General features: G+C 50.7%; 1 protein-coding gene across 1 annotated transcript in view; it reads right to left on the bottom strand.

Annotated features, from left to right (window-relative positions):
• Positions 1–941: 941 nt before the first annotated feature.
• Positions 942–14,771, bottom strand: part of CCDC15 (coiled-coil domain containing 15) — a 74,658-nt gene continuing 60,828 nt past the window's right edge. The window contains exon 10 of the mRNA XM_073320787.1: positions 942–1,689. Coding sequence (XP_073176888.1) covers positions 1,643–1,689 — 47 coding nt within the window. The 3' untranslated portion in view covers positions 942–1,642. The remainder of the gene's footprint in view (positions 1,690–14,771) is intronic.

The following is a 14,771-nucleotide window of genomic DNA, read 5'->3' on the forward strand; positions in this document are numbered from 1 at the left end:
TGTGTACCCCCTTTTTGCCTTGACTTATCAAACTGTACCCTGATGTCAGCGGCCTGGCAGAAGACGGTTTAACTACACTCTCAGCAGGTGCAGAGTGGTTGCTGAATGTGCTTTTGGCAGATTGAAATCCCACGGGAGGTGTCTACAGACCCCTTTGGATGCCAGTGTCCTCAACGCTGTCCGCATCACTGTGGCTTGCTGTGCTCTTCACAATCTGTGTGAAGCCAGAGCTGAGCCTTTTCCTCCTGAATGGACCTGTGACAGCGAGAGGCCGCTGGATCGGTGCCTCAGCCAGAAAGTGCACCCGCCCCAGCTGGAGATGGATGCCCCCAGGCACAGGAGTCAGGGGTAGAATCCTAGAAGATCAGGGTTGGAAGGGACCTCAGGAGGTCATCTAGTCCCACCCCCTGCTCAAAGCAGGACCAATCCCCAGATCCCTAAATAGCCCCCTCAAGGATTGAACTCACAACCCTGGGTTTAGCAGGTCAAAGCTCAAACCACTGAGGTATCCCTCCCTGCTTTGTGCTTCCACGTTATGGACTTGCCTGGTCCAATGGAAGAGGGGGAATAGCACCTCTATGAATGTGCTTGTGGGGAGAAAAGGGTTAATTAATTGTGGAGGGTCCCAACCTTCTTGGGTGTTAGGGGGCTTGATTGCCATGCAATGTACTTATGAATGACATGATGAGTAATGATTTGGGTAGAGGAGGGCAGTCAATGAATCACAGCATAGGATCTTGTAAGGAAGTTATTGAAGTGTGAATTGCTGTATCTAACTGTGTAGAGGAGAAGTGTTTGCTTAGTTATGTATAATTGCTCCTGATCATATATTTAGTTTTATTGTCACAAAATCATGATTATATGATAGGATGCAGTAATAGCAATAAAAATCCTTGATGTTATAATATGTTTTATTTGTAAACATATCATAAACCGGTAGATCTTCAACCATTGCCAGGCACGTCAGCAAATCAAAACAACACCCACCACCAAGTAACAGAACATTTCCAAACCAAACAAAATTAAAGTGCAGAACACAGTGCAGGCACGATTCAACTCCCCTCCCCTCCCGCGCATGTCTCCTGGCCCCGCATTCTTCTTTCCCTTCTTTCCCCATTTTCTACACACTTGGTGCCACGGGAGGGGGATGGATGTATCCACAGGAGAGGGCTTCAGAAGGAAGGCTGCACAGGTCTTAGGTGCCTTGCCCAGCCACTCATGGGGCCTGATTGCATGGGCCACCCAGACATGGAGTTGTCCGAGCTACTTCTGGACAGAGGGTACGTTGCAGAGGGATCAGACCATGGTGTGGGAAGGGCAGCAGGAGTGGTGCTCTTCCAGCCATGATGGAGATGAATTGCTCAAACAGGTCTCTTTGTTGTGCTCTGTTGTCCTTCCTTAGCCACCATTCCCATTCCAGGAACTGCATAGCTGCCTGCTCCCATACTGAAACACCTGCCTTCCAGCTGTGCGGTGAGCCTCAGCTTTCCACCTGCCTCTCAGCATGCCACTTCTCCAGTCTTAAGTCTCTCTGCTCCTGGTCCTGGACCTGCTTGTTGGCCCTTTCAAGAACTTTGATCGTAACTTCATCACGGATATGCTTCCTCTTGGAACTGTTCATGAAAGTACGTTGAGCCTGGAGTCAAGTTGTGGACATACAGCAGCTACTAGAGGTCAAGGGGCCTGAAACTGAACAAGCCACAGAGGGTTATTGTCTCAAAGAGCTCAGTGAAGGAGCACAGAATTAATTATTGTGGAATTTCAAGGACATAAAATGTTACATTTCAAAACTGAACCCCAGTAGACTGTGAAAGGGATGCTCCAGTCCACAGAATGGCCCTGGACACAACCTGGTTAATTGCACTTATAGAGGTGCAGAGACAATGGTTACATGCTCTTTCTGTTTGATAAATTTTGCATAATTAGTTGAAGTGGGGGTGGCCTTGCAACAAAAGGCTTCTTCTAGCATTTCAGCCTTTCATGTTTTGGACACCATAATGGTTCTTATGGTGCCCTAGTGGCCGAGGGAGATGTTATTCCAAGTTCCTGGTGGGAAACCTACAGTGTGTGCAGCCAAAGTATTCGGATGTAGAGAGACTGACCAGCATGTTAATTAGTGGAATGGGCTGGTCAGCTGCCAAGCTGGCCCTGGGAAATACACCCTTCCCTGCAATGCGACTGCCTAGCTGGAGTTCCTGCTTCAGGAGAAGCACCCATCTATCAGCGTCTGGGATTTGGTCAGAATCCATGAGGAAATTAATAGGATGCTGTGTTAGCTTCCACAGGGCTTAGCCTGTTATGGCTGCATGCAAACGCGCAGAACTCCACAGCCTTCCTGCTCCCCACCCTTGGCACATTTCTGGACAAAAACAGACACCCCGGTCGTACTTGGGAGACATGATTTTGTCCCCTATGGACTGCTTGGACTACTTCCAACTGAAATGGACTAGATTTGGAAAGACAACACATTTCCCCAAACACACACAGAGACTACACTGGTTCCTGGCAGCTCCGCAGATCCGCTGAGTGACTACAGAGCAGCAAAGGTAAAGCCGCTATTACTTTGAGGAAAAAGGAATGACCCAAAGTCCCTGCCCAGTGAAAATGCTCTTCAGAGATGTTCTTTACTCTTTGCATTTCCCAGCTGCCATTTTGAAAGCCATGTGAAGGGAAGCGGGTTGAGGGGTGACAAGGTGCTGGGATAAAATCTGCCATCGGTGGGTACATGCTGGTAGCTGCAGATTCTCATTACTGTTGCTTTGCTGTAGTAATTAACTTTTAAATGGCACCAGAAACTTACCAGGTTCAGGGGAAGATTGTGTCTCCTCTGGGTTTTCTGCAGGCTCAGCAGTGGGCTGTTACTTCGGGGGGCAGGGGCATCAAACAGCTCCTCCAAGTATGGACCCAGAATTTGTTGCTGATCCTGTTTCACAGTCTGCTGTGGGACCAATTTCAGCAACAGAGTGACTTGATGGTCACTTGATGGTTTCCATCAGTCACCATCCCAGTTGACCAGATTGTCATGTACCACCATAGGTTCTGCGATGGGTGCGGTGCTCAGCATCCAGTAAAACACCTTGTCAAACAGGAATTAGGTTGGCGAGTTGCCCAGGTGAAGTGCTGGTACCTGGTCTTCCAGTATTCACTCTTGAGCCTCTTCATCTGCTCCCTGCACAGGCCATCAGTCTGGAAAATTTGCAAAGTTTTTTCACTATCTGCGTGGTCATTCCTGGTACTTTTGCTAAAGTCCACAGTTTTGCTGACTTCTCACCAGAGATTCACCAAAATCTGGCCATGTTCCCATGACCATGAGGTAGCGCCCTTTGCAAAAGGCTTCTTCTGGTCAGTCTCCATTGCACACATGAAAGGCTCTTCTCCAATGGGGAATTTGCAGCTCAGTGGTCAGAAGATGATGGAAAGGTGAATGCCGACTCACTGAGCTGCTGCTGTACATCAAGGGGGCTGGCTTCCATTTTCACCTGACTCCATTGGAGATTCTTGGGACCAAGAGGACAAAGGAAGTTGGCCCTTGGGAATGTGGATACTTTTGGTGGACTTCCAGGACATGAGTCAAGTGAGGCTGCGTTGACACTGCAAAGCAATAAGGCTCAAACTCTGGGTCCCAGCATGACTTGGGCTTGGACTCTGCAGCCCAGGAGGGTCCTGGGACCCTCGGACCAAGCCCTGGATTAGTGTGATTTGAGTGTAGATGGAAAGGGGGAATTTATAGAAGTCGATTTTTTAGAAATCGATTTTATACAGTCGATTGTGTGTGTCCCCACTTAAGACCATTAAGTCGGTGGAGTGCGTCCACAGTACTGAGGCTAGTGTTGACTTCTGGAGCGTTGCACTGTGGGTAGCTATCCCACAGTTCCCGCAGTCTCCGCCACCCATTGGAATTCTGGGTTGAGATCCCAGTGCCTGATGGGGCAAAAATATTGTCGCGGGTGGTTCTGGGTACATGTCATCAGCCCCCCCCTTCCGTGAAAGCAACAGCTGACAATTGTTTCGCACCTTTTTTCCTGGGTTACCCATGCAGATGCCATACCACTGCTAGCATGGAGCCCGCTCAGATCACCGCGGCAGTTATGAGCATTGTAAACACCACATGTGTTATCCAGCAGTATACGCAGAACCAGAACCTGCAAAAGCAGGCGAGGAGGTGACGGCAGCGTGGTGACGAGAGTGATGAGGACATGGACACAGACTTCTCTCAAAGTACAGGCCCCAGCAATTTGGACATCTAGGTGGTAATGGGGCAGGTTCATGCCGTGGAATGCTGATTCTGGGCCCGGGAAACAAGCACAGGCTGGTAGGACCCCATAGTGTTGCAGGTCTGGGACGATTCCCAGTGGCTGCGAAACTTTCGCATGCATAAGGACACTTTCATGGAATTTTGTGACTTGCTTTCCCCTGCCCTGAAGCTCAAGAATACCATGATGAGAGCAGCCCTCACAGTTGAGAAGTGAGTGGCAATAGCCCTGTGGAAGCTTGCAATGCCAGACAGCTACCGGTCAGCCAGGAATCAATTTGGAGTGGGCAAATCTACTGTGGGGGTTGCTGTGATCCAAGTAGCCCACGCAATCAGTTTCATGACTGGCCCGGCTACGGTGTGACAGTTCTGTTTGTTTCTCCTTGATGAAAACCCACTCCCTTGGTTCACGCTACTTCCCTGTAAGCTAACCGCCCTCCACACCCCCCTGCGATCACCGCTTGCAGAGGCAATAAAGTCATCGTTGTTTCAAGTTCATGCATTCTTTATAAATTCATCACACAAATAGGGGGATAACTGCCAAGGTAGCCCGGGATGGGGGAGGGGGAGGAGGGAAGCAGCGGGTGGCATGGGGGAGGAGGGAAGGACAAGGCCACACAGCACTTTAAAACTTATTGAATGCTGGCTTTCTGTTGCTTGGGCAGTCCTCTGGGGTGGAGTGGCTGGGTGCCCGGAGGCCCCCCCACCGCGTTCTTGGGCATCTGAGTGTGGAGGCTATGGAACTTGGGGAGGAGGGCGGTTGGTTACACAGGGGCTGCAGCGGCGGGCTGTGCTTCTGCCTTTCCTGCAGCTCCACCATACGCCGGAGCATGTCAGTTTGATCATCCAGCAGCCTCAGCATTGCCTCCTGCCTTCTGTCAGGCAGCTGTCACCACCTATCCCCTTCAACCCGCCACCTGTCCTTGCGTTCACATTGTGCTTTCCTGGGCTCTGCCATTGTCTGCCTCCACGCATTCTGCTGGGCCCTTTCAGTGCGGGAGGACTGCATGAGCTCAGAGAACGTTTCATCGCGAGTGTTTTTCTCGCCTTCTAATCTTCTCCAGCCTCTGGGACGGAGATGATAGCGTGAGCGTTGAAACATTTGCAGCTGCAGGAGGGAAAAAAAGTAGTTAAAGAGACACATTTTAGAGAACAATGCGTAGACTCTTTCACAGTGAATCTTGCAATTAACATTACATAGCACGTGTGCTTTCAGTACAAGGTCGCATGTTGCTTCTTATATTGAGGGCCTGCCGGTTTGGTGTGAGAGATCACACACGCAGGGCCGGGCAACAGACTTCGGCTTGCAGGCAGCCATGGTAAGCCACAGTCTTCTGGCTTCTTTAACCTTCATAACATGTGGGAATGGTTTCAAACAGCAGCGCCCTCCTTTCCCATACCAAGCAGCCATTGGGTCAGCCATTTAAGATGGGTTGGCCATTTAAAAGGAGGGGCTGCGGTTTTCGAGTTAACGTGCAGCACAAACCCAACTAAACCCTCCCCACAGACCCAGTTCTCTGGGATGATGGCTTCACCCCTCCCCACAGCACGTGGATAACAGCGGGGAAGATTTCTGTTCAGCCACAGGCACACAGCCCAGCAGGAACAGCCACCTCTGAATGTCCCCTTAATAAAATTACCCTATTTCAACCAGGTGACCATGAAGAGTGACCATCCAGGAGAGCTTTATGGAAATGTCCCTGAAGGATTTCCGCTCCATCCCCAGACACGTTAACAGACTTTTCCAGTATCTGTACTGGCCACAAATGCGTCCCAATCTTCAGGGCAAAATCCATCATTAAACACACTTGCTAATAAACCATGTATTATATCTACAAAGGTACACTCACCAGAGGTCCCTTCTCTGCCTGGCAGGTCCGGGAGCCTGCCTTGGGTGGGTTCGGAGGGTATTGGCTCCAGGTCCAGGGTGAGAAACAGTTCCTGGCTCTCAGGGAAAACGGTTTCTCCACTTGCTTGCTGTGCACTATCTTCAACCTCCTCCTCCTCAATATCATCTTCCTCGTCCCCAAAATGGCACTGCTGCAGGTCCCTGTTATAGCCTCTGTCCTTCATGCCCTTGGAGATTTTTTCAAATGTTTTGGCATTTTGTCTTTTCGAACGGAGTTCTGATAGCACAGATTCATCTCCCCATACAGCAATCAGATCCCGTACCTCCCGTTCGGTCCATGCTGGAGCTCTTTTGTGATTCTGGGACTCCATCATGGTCACCTCTGCTGATGAGATCTGCACTCACCTGCAGCTTGCCATGCTGGCCAAACAGGAAATGAGATTCAAAAGTTTGCAGGCCTTTTCCTGTCTACCTGGCCAGTGCATCTGAGTTGAGAGCACTGTCCAGAGCTGTCACAATGGAGCACTCTGGGATAGCTCCTGGAGGCCAATACCGTCGAATTGCAACCACACTACCCCAAATTAGACCCAGCAAGGTCAATTTCAGCGCTAATCCCCTCGTCGGGGGAGGAGTACAGAAATCGATTTTAAGAGCCCTTTAAGTCGAAAAAAATGGCTTCATCATGCGGATGGGTGCAGGTTTAAATTGATCTAATGCTGCTAAATTCGATCTAAACTCGTAGGGTAGACCAGGGCTGAGTCAGAGCCTGGGCTTACATTGCAGTGTAGACATACGCTGAAAACTCCTGTCCTCAAACCATAAATAACCCCCATTCTTGCCATAGCATCTGAAAGGCAGTGTCCTATCACTCCATCTTAGTAGAATGAGAGCTGCACTGACAATGGAGAAGCGAGTGATGATCACACTCCAGAAGCTTGCAATGCTGTATTGCTACTGGTCAGTGGGGAATCATTTCGGAGTTGGAAAATCCACAGTGGAGGCTGTTGCCATGCAAAGGTGCAGGGCCATTCATCATCTCCTGCTTTGTGGATGAATTTTCATCAGTGGGGTTACTGAATTTTGATGAGATGATAGACAGCATGGACATCTCTATTTTGGCACCTATCCACCTTATAACAGAGTACATCAACAGAAAGGTTTACTTTTCTATGCTTATGCAAGCCTTGGTGGATCACCGGGGACACTTCACTGACATCAGTGTGGGCTGGTCAGAGAAGGAGCATGACATCTGTATCTTTAAGAAAACACCACTGTTCAGAAAGCTGCAAGCAGAGACATTTTTTTCCAACTGGCAGATTATCATTGGCAGCATTGAAATGCCCACAGTGATTGTGGGGGACCCAGCCTAACTCTTGCTCCCCTGGCTCATGAACCTGTCTGCCAGCCACCTTGACAGCACCAAGGAATGATGCAACTACCAGCTCAGCAAGTGCAGAATTACAGTTGAATGAGGTTTGAGTAGATTGAAGGGACGCTGGTGGTGTTTACTCACCAGATTGGATCTCAGTAAGAAAAATATCCCAACGGTTATACTGCATGTTGTGTTCTGCATAATATCTGTGAAGCAAATGGAGAAAAGGTACTGCCAGGGTGCAGGGGAGCAGCTGTCTGCTGAGTTTGAACAACCAGACACAAGGGTCATTACATGAGCTCAACATGGAGCTAGCTATGAGGTTGAAGTAGGCTTTGAAAGAGCACTTTAATGGTTAGCCACGTTAATGTGCTGTGCTGGACTGTGCTCTGGCCTTGAAGGTTTTGGGGTTGTTAGGAAATATGTAGTGCTTGATGTACATTTATAACAAGTAGACTGTGTGTTTTACTGAAGCTATGAATTATAGATTCATAGATTCTAAGACCAGGGACCATTGTGATCATCTAGTCTGACCTCCTGTAAAACACATGCCAGAGACCTTCTCCGCAATAATGCCTAGAGCAGCTCTTTCAGAAACAATTCCAATCTTCATTTAAACATTGGCAGTAATGAAGAATCCACCACGACCTTTGGTAAGTTGTTCCAATTACACCTGATTTCCAGCCTGAATGTGTCTAGCTTCAACTTCCAGCCACTGGATCATATTCTACCTTTCTCTGCTAGACTGAAGAGCCCATTGTTAAAAATCTGTACCCCATGTAGGTACTTACAGACTGTGACGAAATCACCCCTTAACCTTCTCTTTGTTAAGGTGAATAGATTGAGCGCCTTGAGTCTGTTTCTACAAGGCAGGTTTCCTGTTTAATCACTCTTGTGACACTTTTCTGAAACCTGCCCTGCAATGAGTCAGTCCTGCAAACCCTGCACCTTCCCTTGCAGAGGTCATAGGCATTGCCCCGCCCCCCCACCATATAACCCAGGTCATCTGGCCAATTTACATTTAGATGGGTTTACCATTAGTCTTATGTTTCTGAGGGTCTGTAAGACTACTGTGAAATGTGTGAAGTAGTCTCCCCAAGCCTTGCAGTACGCAAAGATATCGTCAATATATGCCACTGCTTATCAATTGTGTGGTTTTAATACCTTGTTCAGCAACCTCTGGAAAGTGGCTGCTGCTCTGAATAGGCCAAAGTGCATCGCTTGAAATTTGCAGAAAGTCTGAAGGGTGTATGGAAGGCGAGATTTGCAAATGATGCCACAGTTAGGGGAATCTGCCAACATTCTTTAGTCAAATCAAGGGTAGTGATCACTGGTTCTCAACCTCTTTACCATTGTGGCCGCATAGGCAGCTCTCTCTGTGTTATGTGGGCCACACTTACACAAAATATATATAATACCTGTATGGCCCTGAGGATGTCACATGCTGATTGAGTCTCAAGCAGCCCCTGGGCTGCAAACCACTGGTAGTGATGTACTCAATGACCCCTAGTCTCTGCAACAGTTTGTCTACCCACAGCATTAGGTACGCCTCCAGCTTGGTCTCTAATAGGTAGGGACTGGCTAAAGCCCAGAAGCCGGAAGTTCAAATGTCCATTCAAAATCTGTAAGCAGTAACTGTTGTAACTCTGCATGACTAGTTATCCCTCGAAACGGCGGATCCCTTCTTGGTGTTTAGGCCTTGCTCTGGCTCTTGGCACAGGATGATGGACACCCAGAGTCAGCAAAAGCTTTACTGTTTCACTTCCTTATCTCTGCCCTGCTGCATAGGGTTCCTGACAGCCCAACCATTGCGTGCATTATCAAGTTTCCCGTCTCTATACATTTCCTCTCTCATTACTGACTTCTCTTGGGGGTAGCTGTTTGTCACAGGCCTGTCATGTTCATAGCCCGGGCCCAAACAGTGTACATTGCTCTACTTTACACCGGGCTCAACGGGTAGTGATCAATTGCTCCATGTCTAGTTGGAAGCCGGTGTCAAGTGGAGTGCCCCAGGGGTCGGTCCTGGGGCCGGTTTTGTTCAATATCTTCATAAATGATATGAAGGATAGTGTAGATTGCACTCTCAGCAAATTTGCAGATGATACTAAACTGGGAGGAGTGGTGGATACGCTGGAGGGGAGGGATAGGATACAGAAGGACCTAGACAAATTGGAGGATTGGGCCAAAAAAATCTGATGAGGTTCAATAAGGATAAGTGCAGGGTCCTGCACTTAGGACGGAAGAATCCAATGCACCGCTACAGACTAGGGGCCGAATGGCTAGGCAGTAGTTCTGCGGAAAAGGACCTAGGGGTGACAGTGGATGAGAAGCTGGATATGAGTCAGCAGTGTGCCCTTGTTGCCAAGAAGGCCAATGGCATTTTGGGATGTATAAGTAGGGGCATAGCGAGCAGATCGAGGGACGTGATCGTTCCCCTCTATTCGACATTGGTGAGGCCTCATCTGGAGTACTGTGTCCAGTTTTGGGCCCCACACTACAAGAAGAATGTGGATAAATTGGAGAGAGTCCAGCGAAGGGCAACAAAAATGATTAGGGGTCTAGAACACATGACTTATGAGGAGAGGCTGAGGGAGCTGGGATTGTTTAGTCTGCAGAAAGAGAAGAATGAGGGGGGATTTGATAGCTGCTTTCAACTACCTGAGAGGTGGTTCCAGAGAGGATGGCTCTAGACTATTCTCAGTGGTAGAAGAAGACAGGACAAGGAGTAATGGTCTCAAGTTGCAGTGGGGGAGGTTTAGGGTGGATATTAGGAAAACCTTTTTCACTAGGAGGGTGGTGAAACACTGGAATGCGTTACCTAGGGAGGTGGTAGAATCTCCTTCCTTAGAGGTTTTTAAGGTCAGGCTTGACAAAGCCCTGGCTGGGATGATTTAACTGGGAATTGGTCCTGCTTCGAGCAGGGGGTTGGACTAGATGACCTTCTGGGGTCCCTTCCAACCCTGATATTCTATGATTCTATGATTCATGCTTGCCTTGCTCATCCAATTTACCTGTCATAACTACTGAGTTGCTAGCAACCTGGCGCTGAGCCCGCCCTCTTTGTAGCAATACTGTCAGTCCGTCCCTTCCCCTCGCATTGTGACGTTCAGAAATAAATACATTTTATATGGATCTAGGCTATTGACCCAGTGTTTACTGCTGGCTCGGGGCAAAGCTGTGACATATTCCATTTACCGAGGGCCAGCTTCACAAAGTGCAGGTGCCTAATAGCCTCTTCCGCTGCCTAAGTGCAACGTATTGGCACCACGGACATTCTCCGCACCAGCGCGCAGCTGCTGCTTCCCTCGTGGGCACCAAAGTGCTCCCCTTTCCCCCACGTTCAAAGTCTCCTGTGTCCTGATGACACCCCAGGACTAACCAACAGGTTGGAGCCCTAGCACAAACCATGGCCCTGTGGGAGTCGCAAACAAGGTGTTCCCCTGCCTAGTTCACCAGCGGGGCCCCATCCCAGAGGCATGCTGAGAGCATGGGCACGGGGTCAGGCCTGGCAGAAAAGGCAGCCGTGTGTGTTTGTCCCCAGATTCCCCAACAGACCAGTGGGTGGAGCTCTTACTGGGGATGTGGGAGGCCCAGGTTTGGATCCCCCTCTGCCTGGTTTGGACAGCAGCCTGTATCCAGGTGAGGGCCTGTATCTCAAGCTCTCCTCCTGGAACTGTTCCCTTTGTATCGCTACGTCAAGAATTATTGGAGCAGGGACTGAACCTGCCTTTGCCACATCCCAGGAGTACCCTGACCACCAGACTGTCTCAGTCTCTTGCACACTCTGGCCCCATTAATAGGGAGATTTAGAGACACGCCCTGGCACGCCTCCCCCCCCCCCAAACCGTATTCTCAATAGCTGGGTGGGTGGGGTGCTCACCTGGGAGCTCCAAAATAGGGAGAGCAGGGACTAGAGTCTGGCTCTTCCCTACCCAGGTGAGTGCCCTGACAACTGAGCTACTGGCTGTGATGGGCTGGCTCTCTCTCTCCGTTATTTGTGAGATAAGGCTGATCTGGCTTAGGTGCCTGGCTCCTGGAGAGGGATCATGGCTGAGAATCCTGAGAGGAGGAAATGCCCCAAGGCTCAGGTCCATGGGAGTTAGGCACCTAACTACCTTTGAGGATCTGGCCCTAAGCCCTGTCCCTTTCCTCTGCATTTCATGCCGGACTAGATCAGGCAGCTCCTCGCTCACATTGCTGGCCCCTGAGGATCCCTTTCTTAGGTGCCTAACTCTCCCCATATGGTGTGCAGGGTGCCTGGGTACCTCCCCTGGGCTGAGGGTCCCATGAGGCAGCAGGTGCCTAGGAGTTCCGCATGGCAACACTTCTGTCAAGGCTTTGTTGGCATTTATGGAAATTCTTTGCTGCTTTGTATCTCACGCTGTTGAGAATCTTTATTTGCTTCTGATAAGCCCCAATAAAGTTTATTACTCTGCTGTTGATGCCTTTGATTGGAGTACAAGTTCTGACCTCTGCAAAAGGCTCTTGGCCACAATGGCATTTGTGTTGCCGCGAAGCAGCTAAAGCATCTCCGCGGTGGATATCATCTGTGAGTTTGTGTGTGTGTGTGATTGTCGGGGGAAGCATAATGGCATAGAGGCCTTCCCCTCAATGTCCCTTGCCACACTGTATAACTATGTGATTCCTTGTCCCTGTGGTGTTGAGAACAGGTGAGCATCAGGGTGACCCCAGATTCCTTAAGCTTTGGCACAGCCTGGATTGCATCTTAACGGGGAGAGAGTTGTGGACCTAACCCGCAACACCCCCTCGACGTGCCCTGCAGTGCCATGTGCCCACCTCCCCTCCCACTCCCCCTGGCGCCCTTCCCAAAATAGGAAACAGCAGTGGCTGATGGAACAGAACTACAGGCGGGAAGTGTTTCTGTTTTCACTGTCTTGGTCCAGGAGTGTTTCTTCCTATTTGAAAAATCGTTGGGGTTAGAGCGTCAGTGGAGGCCTGGTCACCTGCCTGCTCTTCATTTCACTTCCTGCTCCTCCGGCACTGTGTGTCTCCTCTCCCATGCCCAGGCATGGGCTGTTCAGCTGCCTGTTCCTCTTCTGCCCGCTTCCCTTATATGTCTAGCTCCATGGCCCCACTCACTATTGGGTCTGACTGCCTTTCTCTCCTGCATGTGCCCCTCCAACGCTTGGGTCTCTCTTCTCCTCTCCTCTGCTTTCTTCTCCCCTGGCTACTCTGCCTAGGCAGCTGGCCCTTTCCCACAGAGAGGAGCTTGGAGGATCTAGCATAGTGGTTCTCAACCTGTTTACCACTGTGGGCTAAATCCAATACCACCTGTATGGCCCTGAGGATGTCACATAGCCCGCAGCTCTCTGCTGATTGGGCTGCAGGTTGAGAACCACTGGGGTTCTGCCGGGTCCCAGGGGACTTCCTAGCACAGGACAATGCTTCCAATCATGCAGCCACCCAGGGCAGCCCAGCAACAAGGAAAAGCTAAGAACCATCCAGCCCTAGCCAGCGTACATTAGTGCATGCTCCAGTCACTCCAGTAACAGGGAGGAAGGAAAGCATGGGAACCAGCAGAAGCAGACTAAGGTTTCCTGGGGCCCTGAGCCCCATCCCTTCTGCCTGTGGCCCCGCCCCATGTTCCACCTGTGGCCCTGCCCCATTCCGCCCATTCCACCCCTTTCTGCCCCTTCCCCATGACCCCTTCCTGTTCCACCCAGGATCCTCCCTGCCCCATAACCCATTTGCTCTTTCTGACCCCGTCACTGAGGCCCCAAGAGTGGAGACGTGCTGTCCCTGCACCATGGCCACAGGGCCACAGCAGGGAGTGAAAGCTCCATCAGTCCCAGGGCCGCAGGGCGGGTCTGGGTGCTGGGACTTCCACCCCCATGCCCCATGCTACTGTGTGGAACCAGGGTCGGGGCATGGGGGCTTCCTCTGCCTCACCAGCACTTCTGCCGAACAGGGTCGGGGCACTTGGGGCTTCCTCTGCCAAGGTCTGAGGCTACTGGTGGGGGCGGGAGGCTTCTCCCGTCGCACAGCTTCTGCCAGGAATGGGGTCGAAGGCTGCTGGGGAAGCTTCCCCCATCCAAGCTTCTGCTGGGGATGGGGTCGGGGGGGGGTCTGCAGCAGGGGTTTCCTCCATCCCATGGGTAATCCGCCACTGGGAACCAGCTACACTGCTTTGTGCTGGTTGGTGCCTGCCTCCCATTGGGGGACTCTCCAGAGATGACTGTAGATGTTTTATGCTCCTGAGTGGCACCAAAGGAGAAGAACAGGACAGAGAATCTGCCCCAAATGATTGATTATAAGACTTTTTATAGGGGTGGTGGGCAGTCACTCTTCACTGCCCTGTAATGACTTCTGTGGAGAGAAAGGCCTGGACTGCCCACAGATTTCCTGAATTGGAATCCCCATGCCACCAAAAGTTGCTTAGGGCACAAACAAGGCATGGCCGTCCCTGAAGGGAATGGCTCCCTGGCTGTGTTTCTCGAACTTCACATTTTCTGCAAGGATCAGTTGCTGAAAACCAGCACCCTGGAGAGCCAGTGAGCTGCTTTTTGTCTGGGCACTGCCTCTCCGGCTTGGGTGGCCCTACCGGGAACTACAGCTCCTGCCAGCCTCAGATCTCTGGGGCCTTGGAACAAGCCTTCCCACCAGGAGCAAATCCCCAGGGAGGGACATGGATTTTGTACCAGTATAACCACGTTGGATAAGGGTTTGATTTTCTACCCATGTAGGTACACCAGTACAGCCCTTGGTGTGGAGGGTGTTATACTGGCATGATGGGGCTTGCTTGCCTCGCACTGGTACTACAAGGGTTAATACCATCCTTTGGGCTCAGGAGGCCATGCCCCTTCAGTCCTGCTGGGCATGCTCTGGCTGGACACCAGGTATAAAAGGGAGCAGCCCGGCTCATTCAGTGCTGACTGCTGAAGAGGGAAGATGCATGCTGCAAGCTCCAGTCTAGGAATTACTGAGGCTCCAGGTGGCGGGGGCAGAGATGTCGAGACCCAGGTGAACACCCAAGCTCCTGCAGACTCCCAAGGAGTGATGCTGCTCCTGAGAGCTGCATGGGCTGAGGAGCCCAGAGACCCTGGAGATGCCAGGACCACTACACCAGAGACAGGGTAGGAAGTAGCTTAGGGTATGTCTACACTACGAAATTAGGTCGAATTTATAGAAGTCGGTTTTTTTGAAATCGGTTTTATATATTCGAGTGTGTGTGTCCCCACAGAAAATGCTCTAAGTGCATTAAGTGCATTAACTCGGCGGAGCGCTTCCACAGTACCGAGGCAAGCGTCGACTTCCGGAGCGTTGCACTGTGGGTAGCT

The sequence above is a fragment of the Lepidochelys kempii genome, chromosome 22 (assembly GCF_965140265.1).
Source record: "Lepidochelys kempii isolate rLepKem1 chromosome 22, rLepKem1.hap2, whole genome shotgun sequence".
Lineage (NCBI taxonomy): Eukaryota > Metazoa > Chordata > Testudines > Cheloniidae > Lepidochelys > Lepidochelys kempii.